This window comes from Engystomops pustulosus, chromosome 2, assembly GCF_040894005.1.
Source record: "Engystomops pustulosus chromosome 2, aEngPut4.maternal, whole genome shotgun sequence".
In the NCBI taxonomy this organism is placed as follows: domain Eukaryota; kingdom Metazoa; phylum Chordata; class Amphibia; order Anura; family Leptodactylidae; genus Engystomops; species Engystomops pustulosus.
The window spans coordinates 34,496,548-34,515,196 of NC_092412.1; the positions used below are offsets into that span (position 1 = coordinate 34,496,548).

The 18,649-nt window shown below is 37.1% G+C and overlaps 1 protein-coding gene across 6 annotated transcripts in view; it reads left to right on the top strand.

Moving 5' to 3' along the window:
* GRIA4 (glutamate ionotropic receptor AMPA type subunit 4) overlaps positions 1 to 16,956 on the top strand; it is a 238,241-nt gene extending 221,285 nt beyond the window's left edge. For 2 of the 6 annotated variants that reach the window (XM_072134211.1, XM_072134212.1), the window contains exons 15-16: positions 1 to 34; positions 8,242 to 16,956. The exon at positions 1 to 34 is cut by the window's left edge and continues 101 nt beyond it. In XM_072134211.1, coding sequence (XP_071990312.1) covers positions 1 to 34; positions 8,242 to 8,406 — 199 coding nt within the window. In that variant the 3' untranslated portion in view covers positions 8,407 to 16,956. Of the gene's footprint in view, positions 170 to 8,241 lie in introns of those variants that run through there. The other 4 variants (XM_072134213.1, XM_072134215.1, XM_072134216.1 and 1 more) reach the window with 3 other exon arrangements.
* Positions 16,957 to 18,649: the final 1,693 nt, after the last annotated feature.

Genomic DNA, 18,649 nt, shown 5'->3' on the forward strand with positions numbered 1-18,649 from the left:
TTACAAGTCAAGGGCAGAGGCGAAACGAATGAAGGTGGCAAAGAGTGCACAGAATTTTAACCCATCTTCCTCGCAGAATACCCAGAATTTAGCAACATATAGAGAAGGTTACAACGTATATGGAACCGAGAGTGTTAAGATTTAGGGGTAGGACCTAGGGTCTACTACAGTGAGTGGGCGATGCCATGTGTAGTGCAGTGTTGTGAACCTGTTTGTCTATTGGTTATGCTTGCTATGAAAAAGCTTTCAGTATTGAGAAATTCAGTGCTCAGTGGTACCGTATTTTCTTGGCTGCAGATGTACAGTGTATGTTGCATATAGACATCTGCATTGAAATATATTTTAACAGATTTTCTATACTTTTTTTTTACATTTTTTCTACAAATTTACTGTCAATTATATTTTTGCAAGATAACATATGGAAAGGCAGTGATTGCAAATCAACCTAAAAGTAAAATAGATTATCTTTCAATGAACGGATTCCTTCACTTTTAAAACCATAGGAAAAAAAATCAAAAAAGGATTTCTATAAAATGGAGATATTGCATGATATTTTGCATATAAAAAAAACGTAATTTTCTACCATAAAGAATATTCAAGCACACTATTCATATTTTTTTTTTCGTGCTGTGATTTTCACGTTTTGTGTATTAATTTTATTGGGATACTGCATTGTCTTTTCATTATTTTTTTATACATCATAAATTTTGCTAACCATAAAGTTATGGGTTTTTTCCAGAATTTTGTTAAGTTATAAATTTCTACTACTTTTTGGAATAGAATATATTAAAAATAAACCAGATTCTACAAAATTTTATAGAACATGTGCAGCAGTTTGTGTTTTGAACGTAAGCTGCTGCTTTCACCTACCTATTTAGTTTCACGCAAAAAAGGTAAAATAGATCCAGCACTTGGAGGTTTGATTTCTTCTCCAAATGTATTCTTTAAGAAACACTCATATGGACAAAATGTAATGCAACAAACTGATCGACGCATTTCGGCAATGAGCCCTAGTCCTGATCAAGACTAAGGCTCTTTGCCAAAACGCGTCGATCAATTTGTTGTGTTACATTTTGTCCATATAAGTGTGTTTCTTAACCCCTTAGTGACGCGGCCTAAAAAGGCTCTAGTGACCGGGTATTTTTAGCGAATTTTTGTAAGCGTCGGGTCATAACTTTTTTATTTTGCATGGTACCTTAAACATTTTTGTGGTGTTTATTTCAGGACACATAGAGCTAGTTAAAAAGGTAAAAAACATTTTAAACACTTTTTTCATTTTTATTTTTATTTGGGGTTAAAAATGGAAAAAAAAAGCTTTTTCTTGTAATTATAGTGCTTTTTTAATTTTTAAATTAACTCAAAATTAATATTATTAATGAATTCCCTATTTTGTTTCAGTATTAGTTTTGATATATAATATGTATAGTCTCGGGCAGATGGGGCGACTATTGCGATGCTTTTTGTAGTGTTGCAAGAAATTTGTTTTATATGGGGAAATGTCATTGTATTTTTATTAATATTTATTAATATTTTTGTGTGTTTTTTTTTTTACTTTATATGTCCCCCATGGGGTTTTAAAAGACCCCTGGGGGATATTTTAACTTTTTTTTTTATTGTACTGAACCGGGTGCTGGATCCATTTTCCTTTTTGCGTGTTACTTGTGCCCCTTGGGATCTGGGGAGAGTTCCTAGCACCGGACTGTATTGAGACATGAGACAGGTGAGCTGGACAGCCCTCTCTTTTTTGGATTACTTTCTTATCTATTTAGTTTAGTATAAATTTTTTTGGTTTCGGCCTACGTAAAGATTTGAATATCTGGGAGACATTCTATAAGTAGATGGGCAGCATCACAGTTCTGTTTTGTACTGCCTGCTCACCAATGGGTGTTATTCTTTACATCCCACGGCCATTTTGGCAACAATCTCTTTGCTCACCATATTGGCTGAAACACCTGCCAGTACCAATTGCGGCTGTTACTGGTGGGGAAGGTGAACCAAACCTGAACCTCTAAGTGAAGTGTTCTGCAGATCTGAACCGACAATATTCGGTAAAAAATCTCTCCAAGTAAAGAAATGCCCCATGCGGTCCCCTCAGTAATGAAATGCCCTGCATCACCCTCCCCCAGTAATTAAATGCCTCATGCAGCCCCTCAGTAATTAAATGCCCATATACAACCCCCAGTGATGAAATGCCTTGCAGCAGACTCCAAGTAATGAAATGCAGCAATCTCCCCCAGTAAAGAAATGCCCCATGCGGCCCTCCCAGTGATTAAATGCCCATGCCTCCTTCCCCCAGTAATAAAATACCTTGCAGTAGCCCCCAAGTGATTGAATGCCATGCAGCAGTCTCCCTTGGTAATTAATTTTCCCATGCAGCCACCCCTGCCCCAGTATTAAAATGAACTCCAGCAAACCCCTCATTGTATAAAAGAAATAAACATACACACTTACCTTCCAGCACTCCCTGCTGCTCCTCTTCTTTCTTGTTTTCACACATAACAGAGAGAGCATGTGCTCTGCTCACGGACACACTATGAGGTGGCCGACATTAATGACGTCACAGTGTGGGCGCGGGCAGACAGAATGGACACACCTGCCCACTCTGTTATGCGTGAATACAAGGAAGAAGAGGATTCTCAGGTATTATGTAAGTTTATTTCTTTTCTACCTTTAAGTATAAGCCAAGTTTGTTTTTTTCAGCACATTTTTTGTGCTATAAAACTTAGCCTATATACGAGTATGTACAGTAATTAGTAATCAGTTATTAGCAGAAAATGCAAAGCATGGGGCTATATCTCCATACATACATAGGGGGATATTTATCAGAACTTCTATGCCAGAGTGGGCCTGCGAGGTGAATTCCTTCCTCGCACTAGTACACAAGCTGCAGCATGTGAACTTTCAATAGTGTGAAATATTTCTACACCAGGTAGGAACTGGCATAGAAATAAATACTGCACGGTCAGCCACCGGATACATCAAGAGGCTATCGGGCTGCGCAGAAGGGGCTGCAACATTATCATATGCCGCCGCTTGTAAATAACTCCTATAGTCTATATGGCCTTGGGATTGAAGCAGCACCTCTCCAGTCTAAAGAAATATATAGTCCTGATGCATGACTCCACAGCCCTTGGGTACTTATTTGGCTTTTTGGGTCCCATTAGTTGTATGGATACTATTTAAATCCATCTTAAATTTAAATTCATTTATGGTAAATTTTGTCTTAAATATTTCTTTTAATGATCAAAGCTAGAAATAAATATCTTGCACAATGGGTCGGAGTGGGTCACCACAAGCATTCCTGCCCTATGCCTGCGTACTTTCTAAAAACCATGCGAACATTAGTTTGCGTTTTTTTACTCAAAACTACGCCTAGTCGGATCTGCCGAAGTTTTGCCTGGTGAGGCGGCAACCATCAAGAAGTCTATGCCTCTTCATGTATCCGCTGTGACAGGGGGATAAGCGCCAGGATGTGATAAATTCCCCCCAGTATATTTTCAGAGCTGTTTCCTTCTCCACTTATTTGGCTCTTTAGAAAATTCTAATGTTTTTTTGCAATAAAAAAATTTCCGGTTTAATAACCGAAAACATCACAAAGTATAAATATAAAAATATCTTTCCATTTTTCACCTCCATGTTGCTTTAAATTGGCTATATTCATTATACCTTTTGCCTTCACACGGTAAGGCAACTATCGGCCCATGACTTCAAGCCATAGCTTGGAGTCATTGGACTGATTCCTACTGAATTAACAAGCCAACGTCTTAGCTTGCATTAGCTATTAAGAGATTGGCTGAAAGTGATAGGAACTGAGCTTCAGTGTATTTTTTGTTGTTTTTTTATTTTATTTTATTTTTTATTTTAGCATTCCTTTCCATTCTGCAACAAATCATTGTGATTCTTTACCTTAAGCGTTATGTTATTTTGTTTTACGTTCTAGGTGAAGAAAGTGCAAGGTTGTTGCAGATCATCAAAAACAGGGCTTATCTCCTTCAGTATACATTACTGTAAACGTATGTTGGTTTTTAAAAAGTTTACAATCATTCAGACATCTCAGCTTTTGTTAACTTATGCACCCAGCAGCCCACTTTATCCACTATGACTGCTTCATCATAAGTATGTGCTGTGATGTGTGACCCAAACATTTAGACCTAATTGTCTGGAAGATTAAGACAGTGTGATGCTGTCTATATTGACCATATTTTCATAGCCATATCGGGTCAGTCCATTTATTATTTTTCATTTTTTTATCACTTTAAATTTGGAGAAACATTCAGTTTTTTTAAATTGAATTTTATGCATTGAACGTGCATGGAAAACACAATCTTCTGCACAGTCAATGGTCAATATATTTTCTAAGGAGTGGCTACCTCAATGTTAAGCTCTTTTAAGATCATTCATGAAGTTGGATGTGGATGTAGTTTTTTAAGATGTGAAATACTCTCTTATAGCACTGTTTCTTTTGTCTGTAAAGATCGATGTGATGGGTTTTGCTGTCAAAGCAGAGCAGGGTTAATCCCAAAGCAGGGCTATGTGCACGAAACTCGCCCTTTATGCATATTAGAATACCCAAAGACTAAACATGCTTTTCTCAAAAATTGTTGACTAGAAAATAAAGTTAGAAAATTTACCCGACTCATTGTAAACTCCACTGCTCAAAGTCATGTCTAATTTAAATGGTGCAACTCTAGAGGGGAGGAGGAGAGAGATCAGAGGAGAAATTCACAGGATGACTTCATGACTTGGACATTCCGTGAACTGCCCCATGACTCGGCACAGGCTCTTTCTTTGTAATGAGCTAGGTAGTTTTTCTAACTTCATACTCATTAGCAGTTCTTTCTTGAGAAAATGTGTATGGTTTCTGTATGAGTGCTGTAAACTATTAGGACCTTGTCTCCAGGTTCATTGGTTTGAAGCCTGATGACAAGAACCCTTTGAAGGGTCTTACAAAACAAAAACCTATGACCAATTTATTGTTATGGACATTAACAGGTAAACGGTGCACCCAATCCGAACGGCTGTCTGACAGAATGAATGTAGCTGCCTCTGGCCTCCATCTGTAATGTCTAACTGATAAACGGGGGTGCAAGGTTTACACTTCCAATGATCACCTATCAGCAATTGTAATAGATAAATCCCTTTAAAGAGCTAGGTGTCATGTGTAGCCTCTGTATGACACTATGACATAATTGCTCTCTTCTGCCCTAGAAGGATACTTTAATGAGAATGTAAGTCAATAGTATTACTGAATATCCCAAAATACTGGAGGCATGTTGAATGGCTACCATGGATGCTGCTTTGTGCAGCTCGGGGCTTCTGTAGAGCTATAATGTTCTACACATTGGCTCTATGTATTTTATCTACCAGCTAAACATTAGAAAAAAATCTCAAGCTCCCCAGTTCACTGTAGTCAAGTTAAGTTGAAGGCTCTGTCATACATCTGGGAGAAGCTTATCAAGCAACTGTGACTTTTTGTTGCTTTACTGGAAGTGAGCGGTGCAGGTGTGACCATCAGAGATTATGTATTGGGTGGTATTGGCTGATTAAGTTAGAGATATGGGAGCCACGTTGCAGTGTCTTAGTTCAGCCATTGATGTTCTTTGATGTTCTCTGCTCATTGGCTGCTGAGAACAGCTGATCTGTGCTGGTGATGAGTGTCGGAGCCCACCAAATGGATATTAGGAAAGGTAGCACTTATAGATAAAGAGCACTATTCTGGAAACCCCCCAGATCTTATTGATGATTGTATAGATTTAGAAGTTAAACTTGCAGCACAGTCATGGAACTTCTTCCCTATCTTTGTATCAGGAAGCAGGTGAATGGAGTAGGTGGTTTCTGTTCGCTTGGTTTCAGTCCCGTTCTCTCTATTGGCTGCATTTAGTGAAAGAGAAAAGAGTAGACTTAGTCATAGAACTGAGAAACATAGCGATCCCCCTTCATCTAATTACTGATTTAGGAGAAGCTACAGTATATGTAATTTGACAAGAACCTCCACACAATATCACAATAGCCAAAATTTCTGTAAGACTGTATGCAAAAGAGCCTAAGAGGCTCCAGGCTCCATGGGTGCTAAAGGAGCCTGGAGCCCCTCAGGTTAATTTGCATACAGTTTTTCATCCCTGTGGTAGATGTCCTTAAAAGTTGTATTTTTTAATCATTTGGATTTGGAAAACAAGTTAAAAATGTTGATGTTGTCAAACAATCCATTTAAAACATTTATACCATGGCATCCACAAAAAAGTACTACGTAGTTAGTAGTTAGCCATGTAGATAGTTAAGCATCAAGAACATATGTAGTCCTCTATAGCCTATGTCCCAAATTGTTTAAATTATTGTTGTACTGTAGTCTTTAACATTTACATTACATACATTTATTTATGTGTTATCATTTTATTGTTCATGATATTCTTTAGATTTGTTTTTTATTATATGTTGTATTTTTTTGCCAAACTTATGTCCATGGCTAGACTTGATCTAAAGCATTTCAATGTAGACTTCTATTGCTTTAAGGTCCATAGAAAGCTTGTGAGTTGTAAAAGGCCATAAAACGGTTTATTTCTACTTAAATCGAGCATTTTAAAAAATTCACAAACTGAAATTTCTAATTTAAAAAAATCAAGCTATTCAAAATAAAAGACCATTCTAAAATACTTGGGCCAAAATGGAAAATAAAAGACTAAAAATCACAATTATTAAGTATCCATAAATGTTAATAATGTTACAGCATAATACTAAAAATAAATAGGAATTTGTTCACTTATAGCAATGAAATAAAATGCATAAAAAAAAAAGATTTCATTAAATTTACCCTTAGAAATATCTGTTTAAAATACTACCAATTATTTCATTGGATTTCATGTTTTTATATGTTTTTATCCTTTTCCCTTTCGTCATAGCAAATATTAAAAAAAAAAACTATGGTATCATGAAAAATGTTAAACTTTGCATTTTTTAATCGTGTAAGTGTTAAAGGTAGAGGAATATTTATTAAGATTGGAGCTTTGGCGCCCTTGTGTTAATAATAACCGCCTCACACGCTAGAATTACTAAGAGATTCCTACTGGGGTAGTTTCAGCTATATCCTTCACCAGGTTCTTGGAGTAGGCTATAGTCAATTCTGGGCACAGGGCATATCTGCCCTGCCATACACAATTTTCAAAAAAGTGGCACGAGGGAGGAAAAGGGGTCGTGTGTCAGGAATTGTGACTTTTTCATGCCTTGTATGCCAAACAACTTGTATACAAGACATTATATATGCCCCCCAATGACTTTTTAACAAACTCTGCATAAGTTAATGGTACATCGGAAACAGTGTAATATATGTTATCAAGGGGAAATTGCTTCTTTCTCCATTTTCTTTGTTTCTTGTCATCCACTCTTCCTAATCTGATTTTCTCTAAAAAATCTTTGCTGAATTCCATCTTGCTAGTATGTGCAGTTCTTTACAGAGGGAAGGGAGAAGGAGTGAGTCAGTGCAGCTATATATCCACCCACCAGTTTAGAGGGGCTCCAGAGATCATAATACAGAAAGACAATGTTACTTCTCTTGTACACACACTCGATTTTTGCTAACTTTGTTAAAAGGTTATGTAAAATTTACAAAAAAAAAAATAGAATCCAAACCCTGAAACAAGAATTTTTATTAGAAAATTATAAGTTAATAAAGAATGGTGCCTGTTTATGATTGTCCTCAACCAAAAAGAGCAATCCGTGATTTTAATGAGAATTGTGTAGTGCCGAATTTCTCCTGTAGAGGCACTGCATTTTAATTTATAACATGTTGCAGGGCTTTCCATTAGGTCATAGCTGATCGTTGGAGGTCCCACAATAAGATAAGCTTATTGTTAGCGTATAATTTTGACAAAACAACCTAAAAACATGTATAAAATAAAATTAACTCTTCGGAAAAACAACTATATTTGTGTATAAATTCTGTTTTTCACTGACCGTTAAATTTAAACTTTTGATATTTTTCAGCCAATACTGTCCATAGTTATCCCATAACAACATATAAAACCCAATCAAACTAATTACCAATTCTAAATTTTTCCACCGATAAAATTGTAGTAAAATTTGACTTTTTAATCTTCAGACATTTAAAAATCAGATCTTATAACAGTGATATGTAAATGCAGATGTCTAGTATAAATATAAGGTATTGATGTCTCTCTGTGGTATTATATGAAGACAAATCAGATATAGTAACACTTTCTTCTTCTTATCCCTTCTTTTATCACTTAGCTGACCTTTTCTGAAGCCATACGAAACAAAGCCAGATTATCCATTACGGGGAGTGTAGGAGAAAATGGCCGTGTGTTGACTCCCGACTGCCCGAAGGCCGTACACACTGGGACTGCAATTAGACAAAGTTCAGGATTGGCTGTAATTGCATCGGACCTACCATAAAAACCAAATAATTTATTGAGTGCCTTAATTATACACTGTTGGTGAGTGAAATACAGCACAGACTGTGAGCCACATCATGGGAAAATCACTGAAGACCTAGAAATATTGCTGAGACCGGGAAGTACGTCTAAAAGCGCCAAACATCATCAGCAACAATGTGTGCATGAGCTCTGCTCGGAAACCCAAACTCAGATTTTATATCAGGAAAATGCATAATTTAGTTTTATTGGTGGGGGGGGGGGGGTTGGGAAAGAGTATATTAGCAGCAACAAATTTATCTTGGAGGGACTATTAAAACAGACTCGTCATTTAGCTTATTAAACTGTGAAGTGTGGGATCAGAATGGACAATACTTCTGTTCTAACCAAGAAGGAAAATAGCTATAGAATTCAACGAAATTACTAACCAGTATACCGAGACAAAAAAACAAAAAAAAAACTCCACTCATATAAAGGATGAAGCTCCAGATGTCGAAATAGATTTCTTTAAGAATAACTGTGATAAAACAAAGAAATAATAATCATGTAAATCCTGTGAAAAAAAAAATAAGAAAAATAAATTATTTACAATTTTTCTTTGAAATAAAGAAAAAAAAATAAGACATGCTTGCTTTTTAACCGATGTAAAAAGAATAGAGTACAAAAAGATTCTTTTTTAAATCATTTTAGGGAACTGTTCATTGCAATAATTAATTGAAAAAAAAAAACCAACGCCATCAATGTAATTAAAAATTTTTTTTTTTTTTTAGTGTGGGTACATTTTTTTCCCATTTACATTTTGTCACATAGACCTGTTCACACATGTCACTCATTTGTCTGAGCCACCTGAAAAAACTATTGTCCTTTCAGTTAGTCCTGTCTCATCAGACTACGGGTCACTCCTGTTTCAGACATTATTTATAGACTTGTTCTGTGTAAAAAAAAAAAATGTGGTTTTTGTACCCACTGAAAATAAAATGAAAATGACTTCTTTCTAAGATGTTGCAATCTGGAGTTATTAATCGAAATTCAAAAATTTTGAAAATTGGAGATGGCAATTAACACAACAGCAAACCAACAGTGTTAGGTTATTCGATAAATCAGGGTGTTTTTACAACCACTGTGATATGTTTGATACCCTCATACCATGATTTTTGGTCATTTGTATTGTAAATATGTTTTTTTTTCTTTTTAACTGTGATTTTTTTTCCTTTAAAGATTGTATATTGAACAGGTAACTAAGGGACTGTCAGAACTGTTGTCTTGTCAACATCGTTTTCGATGCCAGGATTTTTCTTTTGATTCATTTCACTTGTGTGTGAGTAAAATGAAGACAATGTCACCCATTGAATTTAAATTTGAGCACATTTTTTTTCTGTCGGGACTGACTAAATGTATTTTCTAATTTGTTAACTGGAAATGAACAAACTTTGAATTCAGAAACATGGCATATTGAACAAAAACATTTTGTTTTTATGACTTTTAGAAAGGTTTTCAGGGACTGTCATGTTGATGGTCTATTTTAAGGCGTCATAAAATTAGAAAGAGCCACAGAACATAGAATCAACCTAGTTATACTTGGTGAATAAAAACACTATTTTTCACTGTCCATGACAAGTGCTGTTGCTCTTTCTTTTCTTATGTTATAATGTGGATCCTAAGGCAGGACGTACACAAATGTGTAAAGCACATGGAAATGCATTGGGCCGATCCCATGGACTGAACACCTTACACAGGACGGGAGTCCTTACACTATTCAAAAATATGATGCAAGGACTTAAAGGGAACCTGTCATCAAAAGCCATTTGCGAAAGAGCTTTTATAGTAAAACTTTTTTTTAGAAAAGAAGATAAGTTAGATAAAAATGTACCTTTCTGTATACAGAGCTGTGTCCCTAGTCCCCTGGGAGTGGCCGGTGAGGAGGGGTCCCCCCCCCCACACCTTCTGGAAATTGCTCTGTCATGCATCAATTTCGAATAAGAAAAAAGTCCCATGCCCCCCATATCTCCTCCCCCATCGCATCTCCCCTTAGGATGTCATAGATGTTCGCCCCACGCATCGCTGGTGACTCCCAGGGGACTAGGGACACAGCTCTGTAGACAGAGAGTTTAACTTTGAACTAACTTATCTTTTTTTTGGAAAAAGACAGTTTTGCTAGAAAACTCTTTGGCAATGTGTACACTATTCTCTATGGAAACTTGGAGGAGTCAAAAAAGGGCTCCTGATGAAAGGTTCCCATTAACATCTGCCAGCTGAACTGCAGAACCATTACTGTACTAACTGTTACAGTGCAGGTGCTGAAGCTCGGCCGGCAGACAGGGAGTCCTTGCATTATATTTCTGTAAAATGTAAAGACTCCCATACTGCGTTAGGTGTGCAGTTTATGGGATCGGGCCAACATACAGACCCATTTCCATGGGCAGCGTTTGTTCATGTACATCCGACATAACAACAAAGGTTAAGAGCTTTGGGTACCTGTCAATAGGACCTGCAAACTTTCTATATTTGACTATTCTAGTGATCAATATCGGATTGGCGGTGGTCTGACTTCCAGAAGACCAACTGAGGCTTACCTAGCACCGCAGCCCGCTACAGCTGCAGTACAAGGCACGGCTATGAATAAATGTATGGCAATGTGTCTGCACGGTGTCACCCTGGAGCCATAGCCTTAAAAAACACTCCAGGAATATAAGATAAGATGGCCTGAAAGGATAGATCTTAACTCTCAAGCTTGCACTGCTACCCTCTGGCCCTACGATAGCTGTAAAATAGTTTTTCTTGGCTTACTCCTTTAAAGGGGTTTCATCATTAAAACATTTACAATATAACCAATGAACAGGACGATTATAGGGGGTCCGCATATAACTTTGTCCTGTGTACCAATTCCCATTATTGGACTTCTAGGATAGCTTACAATAACATGCCTAGGAGGTACCGCTCTGATCTGGGCAGGTTTTATTTTTTTCCCAGCAGTCAGACCTTTATCCCCTCTTCTGTGGATAGTGCCTCATAATTTTAATGATAAAACCCCTTTAATACTCCTGTAAAGAAGAGGAAAAAAAGAAGGTAAGGAACATTTTATGGACTTGATTATTGACTTTAAATTATATATCAGAAGGACTTTTAAGTTACATGTGAATATAATATTTATTCTTCTTAAATAATGAACTTCTGGAAAATAACCTTCTGTTTTTCTGTAAGAAAAAAGAGGCACTGCTGAGTTCTGGGGAGGATTTGCCGCCACAGTGACCCACATTTATTAAAGTGTTAGCACCAGTTTTCCTTCTGACTAAAAAGAACGTGCAAACTGCTTGCACATATATTTATAAAGTGTCTGCACCAGTTTTGTCTCGCGGCTGCACTGTGTCCAACAAGACAGAAAAAATGTGCCCCAAAAGGGGCATTTTAGTGCTTAGTCAAAGTACTACTCTTAGGCCCGTTCCACACTTGTGAGTGTGATGCGATGCCCTGATCTCCCGGCCCGAAAGATGCAAACTGGGACTGAACTGACATGCTGAGTTCAGTCCCGGTTTGCAGCGTTCGGGCCGGGAGATCCAGGCAGCATGCGTTATGAGTGTGATGCAAGTTCATCGCATCACACTCACAAGTGTGGAACAGGCCTTATATTACTTTTGGAGGTTTTTTTTGCCTCAGTTGAGACTTTTTTTATATCAGTTTAGACAAAAAAAAAAAGACTCCACCGAGGAACAAAAACGTTAACTGACACAAAAAAGTCTCAAAAAGACAAAAAGACAATGGGCCATATTTATCAAAACTAGTGCAGTCTGTACTATGGGGAGTTTGCCTGTGTTGTGTGCAGAGTGTGGCAAATTAATTAAAACTGGCGCATGGTCTTTATTAATCTGACGCCCCATGTTTTTTTTATGGTGCACTTTGTTCATGCTGCAGAATTGTGATACAACGTCAGTAATAAATGTGGCGCAAACTCCTTTAGGTGCACATTTTTGTCTTGTTGGACACAGTGCAGCGGCGACATAAAACCAGCGCAGACACTCTATAAATACATGGGCAAACAGTTTGCATGTTCGTTTCAGTGCAAAGTCAGACAGAAAACTGGCGCAAACCCCTTTAATAAAAAGTATCATATTAATAAATGTGGGCCAAAGTGGCGATAAATTCTCCCCTGGTGCCATCATACTAAACCTCTTCATTATCTATCAAAGATAGAACAGGTGGAAATGTATCACCAGTCTCATGTAGCACTAATTTCTTCCGTCACTTTTGCATATTAATCCAGTGTTCAAAAACTTTGAGCAACTTTGGAAACATCTTTGATATTGTTTTTGTCTACAGCTATACTTTTGTGTTTCCTTGGTTACAGACTGCGAGACAATTTTTGTAGTCTGACTATACAACTTTCTATATTCTACCTTCTGTAGATTAGCAATGTGGGGTGTAGGGGGTGGGTCAAACTATATATAATTGCAGTTTTCTAAATTTTCTGTAACCAAGGAGACACACAGATGCTCATAGATGCTGTATAAAAAAAATTCTGAGATGTAAAATACTTTTGTTTAAAAAAATATATAAAATTGTGTAAGGAATTTATTGGCCAACCAGAAAATATTTTGTAACCCTCCCTGATGAAGAGGTCTGTGTGCCCTGAAAGCTTGCAGCAAGTATATTTTTTCTTTTTAGCAAATAAACGTATCATTCCCTAAGCACTTTTGTATTTTTTTTCACAGAAATATTTAACATCACAGAAGAATTTAATATTTTTCTTGGCTAAACTGGCATTTCCACACTGTAAACACAAAAAAACTAATATTGAAAAAACCCTACAAACAGAGGCATTGCTCATTTTTTTGTTATTCTGGATTAGATTAAGTGGATTCTGGATTAGTTTAAAAATGTAAAAAGTTGAATTCTCCCTCTAAATGTTGGAAATCAAAAAAATAATGTGAAAAAAACATTAAGCAAAAACATATTTTATTCACGCTATTTCCATACATTAACTTTTCATTACATATGACGATAAATGTGTGCAAATGTGGTGAAATGTAAAACATGTCCTTAGGGATCCAGATATTGGAACCCTAGGATTCATTGAAGGGGCGAGCAACACTACTCCTCAACCTCAGCTAAGCTGTAAGGGACTCATTGCCTCCAATCATCTTCTTTCTAGTGATTAGTAGGGGTTTTACTAACACAACACCCACTAAAATTACAGAATCTTCCAGCACTTCTCTATAAAGGTGCATTTCTTCTATAAGTTCAACCAAGGATCTAAATCATTATTTTTACATATAAAATATATTTTATTTAAAATGACAAAATTAAAGCATACATATGCAGCACAAATCAGAGAAAAAAATTTTAAAAAATAAAAAAGTGTTTCCATTAGCGTTAGATATTTTGTTATGAGAGGTTTATATCTATTGAAAATCTATTTTCTTTAAATTGATATCATGTTAAGAATCAGCATGTGTAAAAAAAAAAAATCTTTAGATTATTTTAGGCTGAGTTTTATTTTTTTTTTACCAATAATATTAATGTTACTATCGCCCTTCATGAAAGGGTTAAAAAAGTATTTGTAGATAATTTCCGCAAGTCGGTGCTGAGTCTAAATCATCTTTTCGATGTGAAATCGACTTTTCGATGTGAAAAAATTATTATACCTTTAAAAAAATAAATGTGGAATTTGTATGGTGGATGTCTAACATTTGTGTAAAAAGTATGGTATTATGGTGACGGTTGGCGTCTAAACAATTAAAAATGATTTTTATTTTTATCCTCACAATTGAAGAGAAAATGGTTGACTGACAAACAAAATTGTTAAGCTAATTAATTGTTAACTTAACAATTAGGCTGATTTCAATAGAGTGAGCTAGGCCTGGGAAACTCTATGAATATGCCGGATTTACCTGCATGATCCTTGATCGGCTGCATTGACCTCTGTATGTATGTTTGTGCATTTAGCTGAATTGGGTTAAACCCGTTAAATTTACACAGCCACCAAGTTTCCCAGTGGCAAGCAACTTTGAATCATTGGCCCACATTTATCTAGTGCAGTCTGTACTATGTGCAGTTTGCCTGTGTTGTGCGCAAGGGGAGCCAGATTGATCAAAACTGGCGTACGGTCTTCTTGAATCTGGTGCCCCCTGCACTTCTTTGGAAGTGTGAACCATTTTTCATTTGTTCATGCTGCAAAATTGTGCCGCACGTCAGGAATAGATGTGGTGCAAACTCCAACTAAGCAGTAGCAGCCCCTTTAGGTGCACATTTTTTCTGTCCTATCGTAAAACGGTGCAGAACTGGCCAAAACTGGCGAAAAAACTTTATAAATCCATATTTGCAGTTTGCACCTTCATTTCTCTGCAAAGTCAGACATGTCGGCCATTATGTATCATGATGCAGGAAACTTTAGCGTGGGGAGGGGGTTATCATACTGCATCAAACCCCAGCCTATGATATAAACCTTGCCCCTTCACCACACCAGAGATATCAGGAGGCTCTAGTCTGGTCTGATGGCTGCGCTGTCAGGCAATTTGGGGTAAAATTTCAAGGTTAGGTTTTCAGCATTGTGTAATGTCCTAAATATCAAGTGTTGCTACACTTAAATCTCTGTGATGTGGTCCTTTAGGAAGCCGAGTGCGATGTTCAGCTTCTTTCCTGTCCTGCACTGATACAACAAGTAGGGAAAACAACACCACTAGGTCTGGTGAGCCTGTTTATCATCTTGGTATGTCTGGTGAGCTTGATGATCATCTTCGAATGCCTGGTGCGCCTGGTTATCAACTTGTTATGTCTAGTAAACCTGGCTATCATCTTGGTATATCTGGTGGCCTTGTTATCTTGTTTGTAAGTCTATTGAGCGGTTTATCTTCTTGGTATGTCTGATGAGCCTTGTTATCATCCTGATATGTCTGGTGAGCCTGGTTATCGTCTTGGTCTGTCTGGTGAGCCTGGTTATCATCTTGGTATGGCTGTTGAGCTGGTTAACATCTTGGTCTTTCTGGTGAGCCTAGTTTTCATCTTGGTTGTCTGGTGAGCCTGGTTATCCTCTTGGTATGTCTGTTGAGCTGGTTAACATCTTGGTCTCTCTGGTGAGCCTAGTTTTCATCTTGGTTGTCTGGTGAGCCTGGTTATCCTCTTGGTATATCTGGTGAGCCGTTTATCTTCTTGGTTTGTGAGCCTTGGTTATCATTTTGGTATGTCTATTGAGCCAGTTAAGATCTTGGTCTTTCTGGCGAGCCTAGTTATCATATTGGTATGTCTGGTGAGCCTGTTATCATCCTGATATGTCTGGTGAGCCTGGTTATCGTCTTGGCATGTCTATTGAGCAGGCTAACATCTTGGTCTCTCTGGTGAGCCTAGTTTTCATCTTGGTTGTCTGGTGAGCCTGGTTATCCTCCTGGTTTGTCTGGTGAGCCTGGTTATCCTCCTGGTTTGTCTGGTGAGACATTTATCTTCTTGGTCTGTCTGGTGAGCCTAGTTTTCTTCTTGGTTGTCTGGTGAGCCTGGTTATCCTCCTGGTTTGTCTGGTGAGACATTTATCTTCTTGGTCTGTCTGGTGAGCCTAGTTTTCATCTTGTTATGTCTGATGAGCCTGGTTATCATCTGGTTATGTCAGGTGAGCCTGGTAATGATCTTGGTATGTCTTGTGAACCTGGTTATCATCCTGATATGTGTGGTGAACCTGGCTATCATCTTGGTAAGTCTGGTGAGCCGTGTTATCATTTTGGCATGTCTATTGAGCCGGATAACATCTTGGTCTCTTTGGTGAGCCTAGTTTTCATTTTGGTAAGTCTGGTGAGCCGGTTAACATCTTGTTATGTCTGTTAGGGCACAATACAAAGTTTGATCAATATATTGAAAATGTCAAAAGGGTTAATGGGATTTAAAAAAGGGTTTAATTAGTTATCCATAGAGACTGTCTCTTTTACCCATTGGTTGTATTTAGTATTTTAGACTAAAAGTAACCTAGAAAACCAGACTAAGCCAATGGCCAGAGTGGCATTTTTATTTTATTTTTTTAAATAAATTAAATGAAAACAATTTGAATATAAAATTATGTATTTTACAATTACAATTATTATGTATTTTACAATTCACCTTGGGGAAATATGTCACAAGATTCTCTATCGTACTATGTTTGCTTTGTATACAGGCAGGGAAAATAACACCCAATGAAGTAGATGATTATTTCACTCTAGTAACATTAATATTTTTGGTAAACAATTGACTTGTTTGAATGTTTTTGTAAAAAAAAACCTAATTGCACTGTTTAGTTTGTGTTTCCTCCGGGATCTGGAATATTGTTGGTTTGCTCAATGACAAAACATAACAAATTTACAAGTTTCCTGTTTATAACTCCAGAGATTTTATAAAGTAAGTGATTAGGACCCTAAGTTTTACTAAAAAAACAACAGACACCTCAACATCTCAACAGGGGGATGTGTTGATCAAACATACTTTGTACTTTATCTATGGCTTTGTGATATTGTTGATGAAATATTGATGGCCACTGGAACTCAATACTGTGGATAAATTGAATATATTCATGTAATCAAACATTACACCAAATAAAAGCCCTCACTTTATACAAAGAGTTTGGCTGATGTGTTTGGATTTATTTGACTTTTTGTTTTTTATTGAGTTTTTAAGAGCAATGAGAGGTTTTTTCTTCTCATAGGTGATACGTTTATCTTTGACCAATTGTAACTCCTGGTATCAGGAGAATAGGAGGCCTCAAATCAACTGAAAAGATAAGATAAAACTTTATTCCTCCCAGAAGGGAAATTATAATGCGCAGCCAGTAACAGAAATACACAAAATTCACATATGGCTCAGTGGTTAGCACTTCAGTCTTGCATCGCTGGGGTCCTGGGTTAAAGTCCCATGCAGGTCAACATCTGCAAAGAGTTTATATGATGTTCTCTCTGTGTTTGCGTGGGTTTCCTCTGGGTCCTCCAATTTCCTCCCACGCTACAAAAAAAAACCTGGTAGGTTGATTAGATTGTGAGCCATTGTGAACTATATAAATAAAGGAATTAGTATTATCCTATACAGACAATTATAATCACAATTAAAAATATATAATACACCAAAAAATCATGAACCTTCAACAGGTAGGAAGGACTTCCTTGATTGTTTCCTTTGTGACCTGACTTAAATAAAACAAGAACTATTAGTGCATTTTTTGGGGTAAAATAACCAAATACAGTGAATGCATGGGGTTTGCTATAATTAACAAACCCTTAGCAGAAACCTATGATCCAATACACCAAAAAACTGTCATGCTCCAAACCCATAATCCTCCCAGATTTCCTAAACTTCGTTAATGTGTTTGAGTCAGCTGTAGAAACAGACTACCCCAAAGAATAAAGATTTTTAGTAATAATACATTTTTTTTTTTACTATTTTTAAGACCTTAACCCTGGGTTGTCTACTTACTATATACTGCTATACCACAGTATGGCAGTATATAGGGATTTTCTCCATCAAATCGCACATTGTAATAGATAGCCTATAATCAGGTCTTTGTATGACCTGAGGCTGTCATGGTAACAGATCACCGCTCATCTGTGACGTCACAATCTCAGCGCTGATGGCTTTTTTATGCTGCCGGCAGCTGTGCAGGTAGAGTTTTAATAGTTAACAACCACAATTGGTGCTAGCACCGATCGCGAGTGTTACAGGTGTGTGTTTGCTGCAATATGCAGCAAACACTCACCGTGTAGGCAGAGGGCTCAACCGGGAGTCCTCTTCAAACGCTCGCAGCCAACTTGTGATGCAGTAATACATCAGGTTGGTAATGGGTTAAAAGATTTACATGGGAAGCAACTTGCAAGAACGCCTTCTTATGCACTTTTTCCTTGTTACATTTCCAATTTAATTTCTTGTCTATATAAATGCCAAGATTCTTATCAGTATCTATAATTTCAGTAGATTTTTCAGCAATCAATACTGATACAGTTTGAAATCTTTTTTCCCCATATAAATAATCAACTCCTTCATTTTCTGTGTGTTAAAACGGGAGACACTCTTTGAGCTTCACGGTATTCTGATTCCCCTTCAGAGGGGCAAATATCACGCTGTCATAGGAACATTATTGCAGTTGACACAAAGCCCCGTGGATAGGGACTAACTTTGCTTAGTGGGAAAAGCCCTTTAAGCTAATGTGTCATACTCTGCCATTTTCTAAGATCGAGAATCGAGAATTGCTTCTATGCCAATCTTTAGTGATGGCATCCTATTGTGGTGATCTAGCACCGGTATCATAATTAACCCCTTAAGGACGC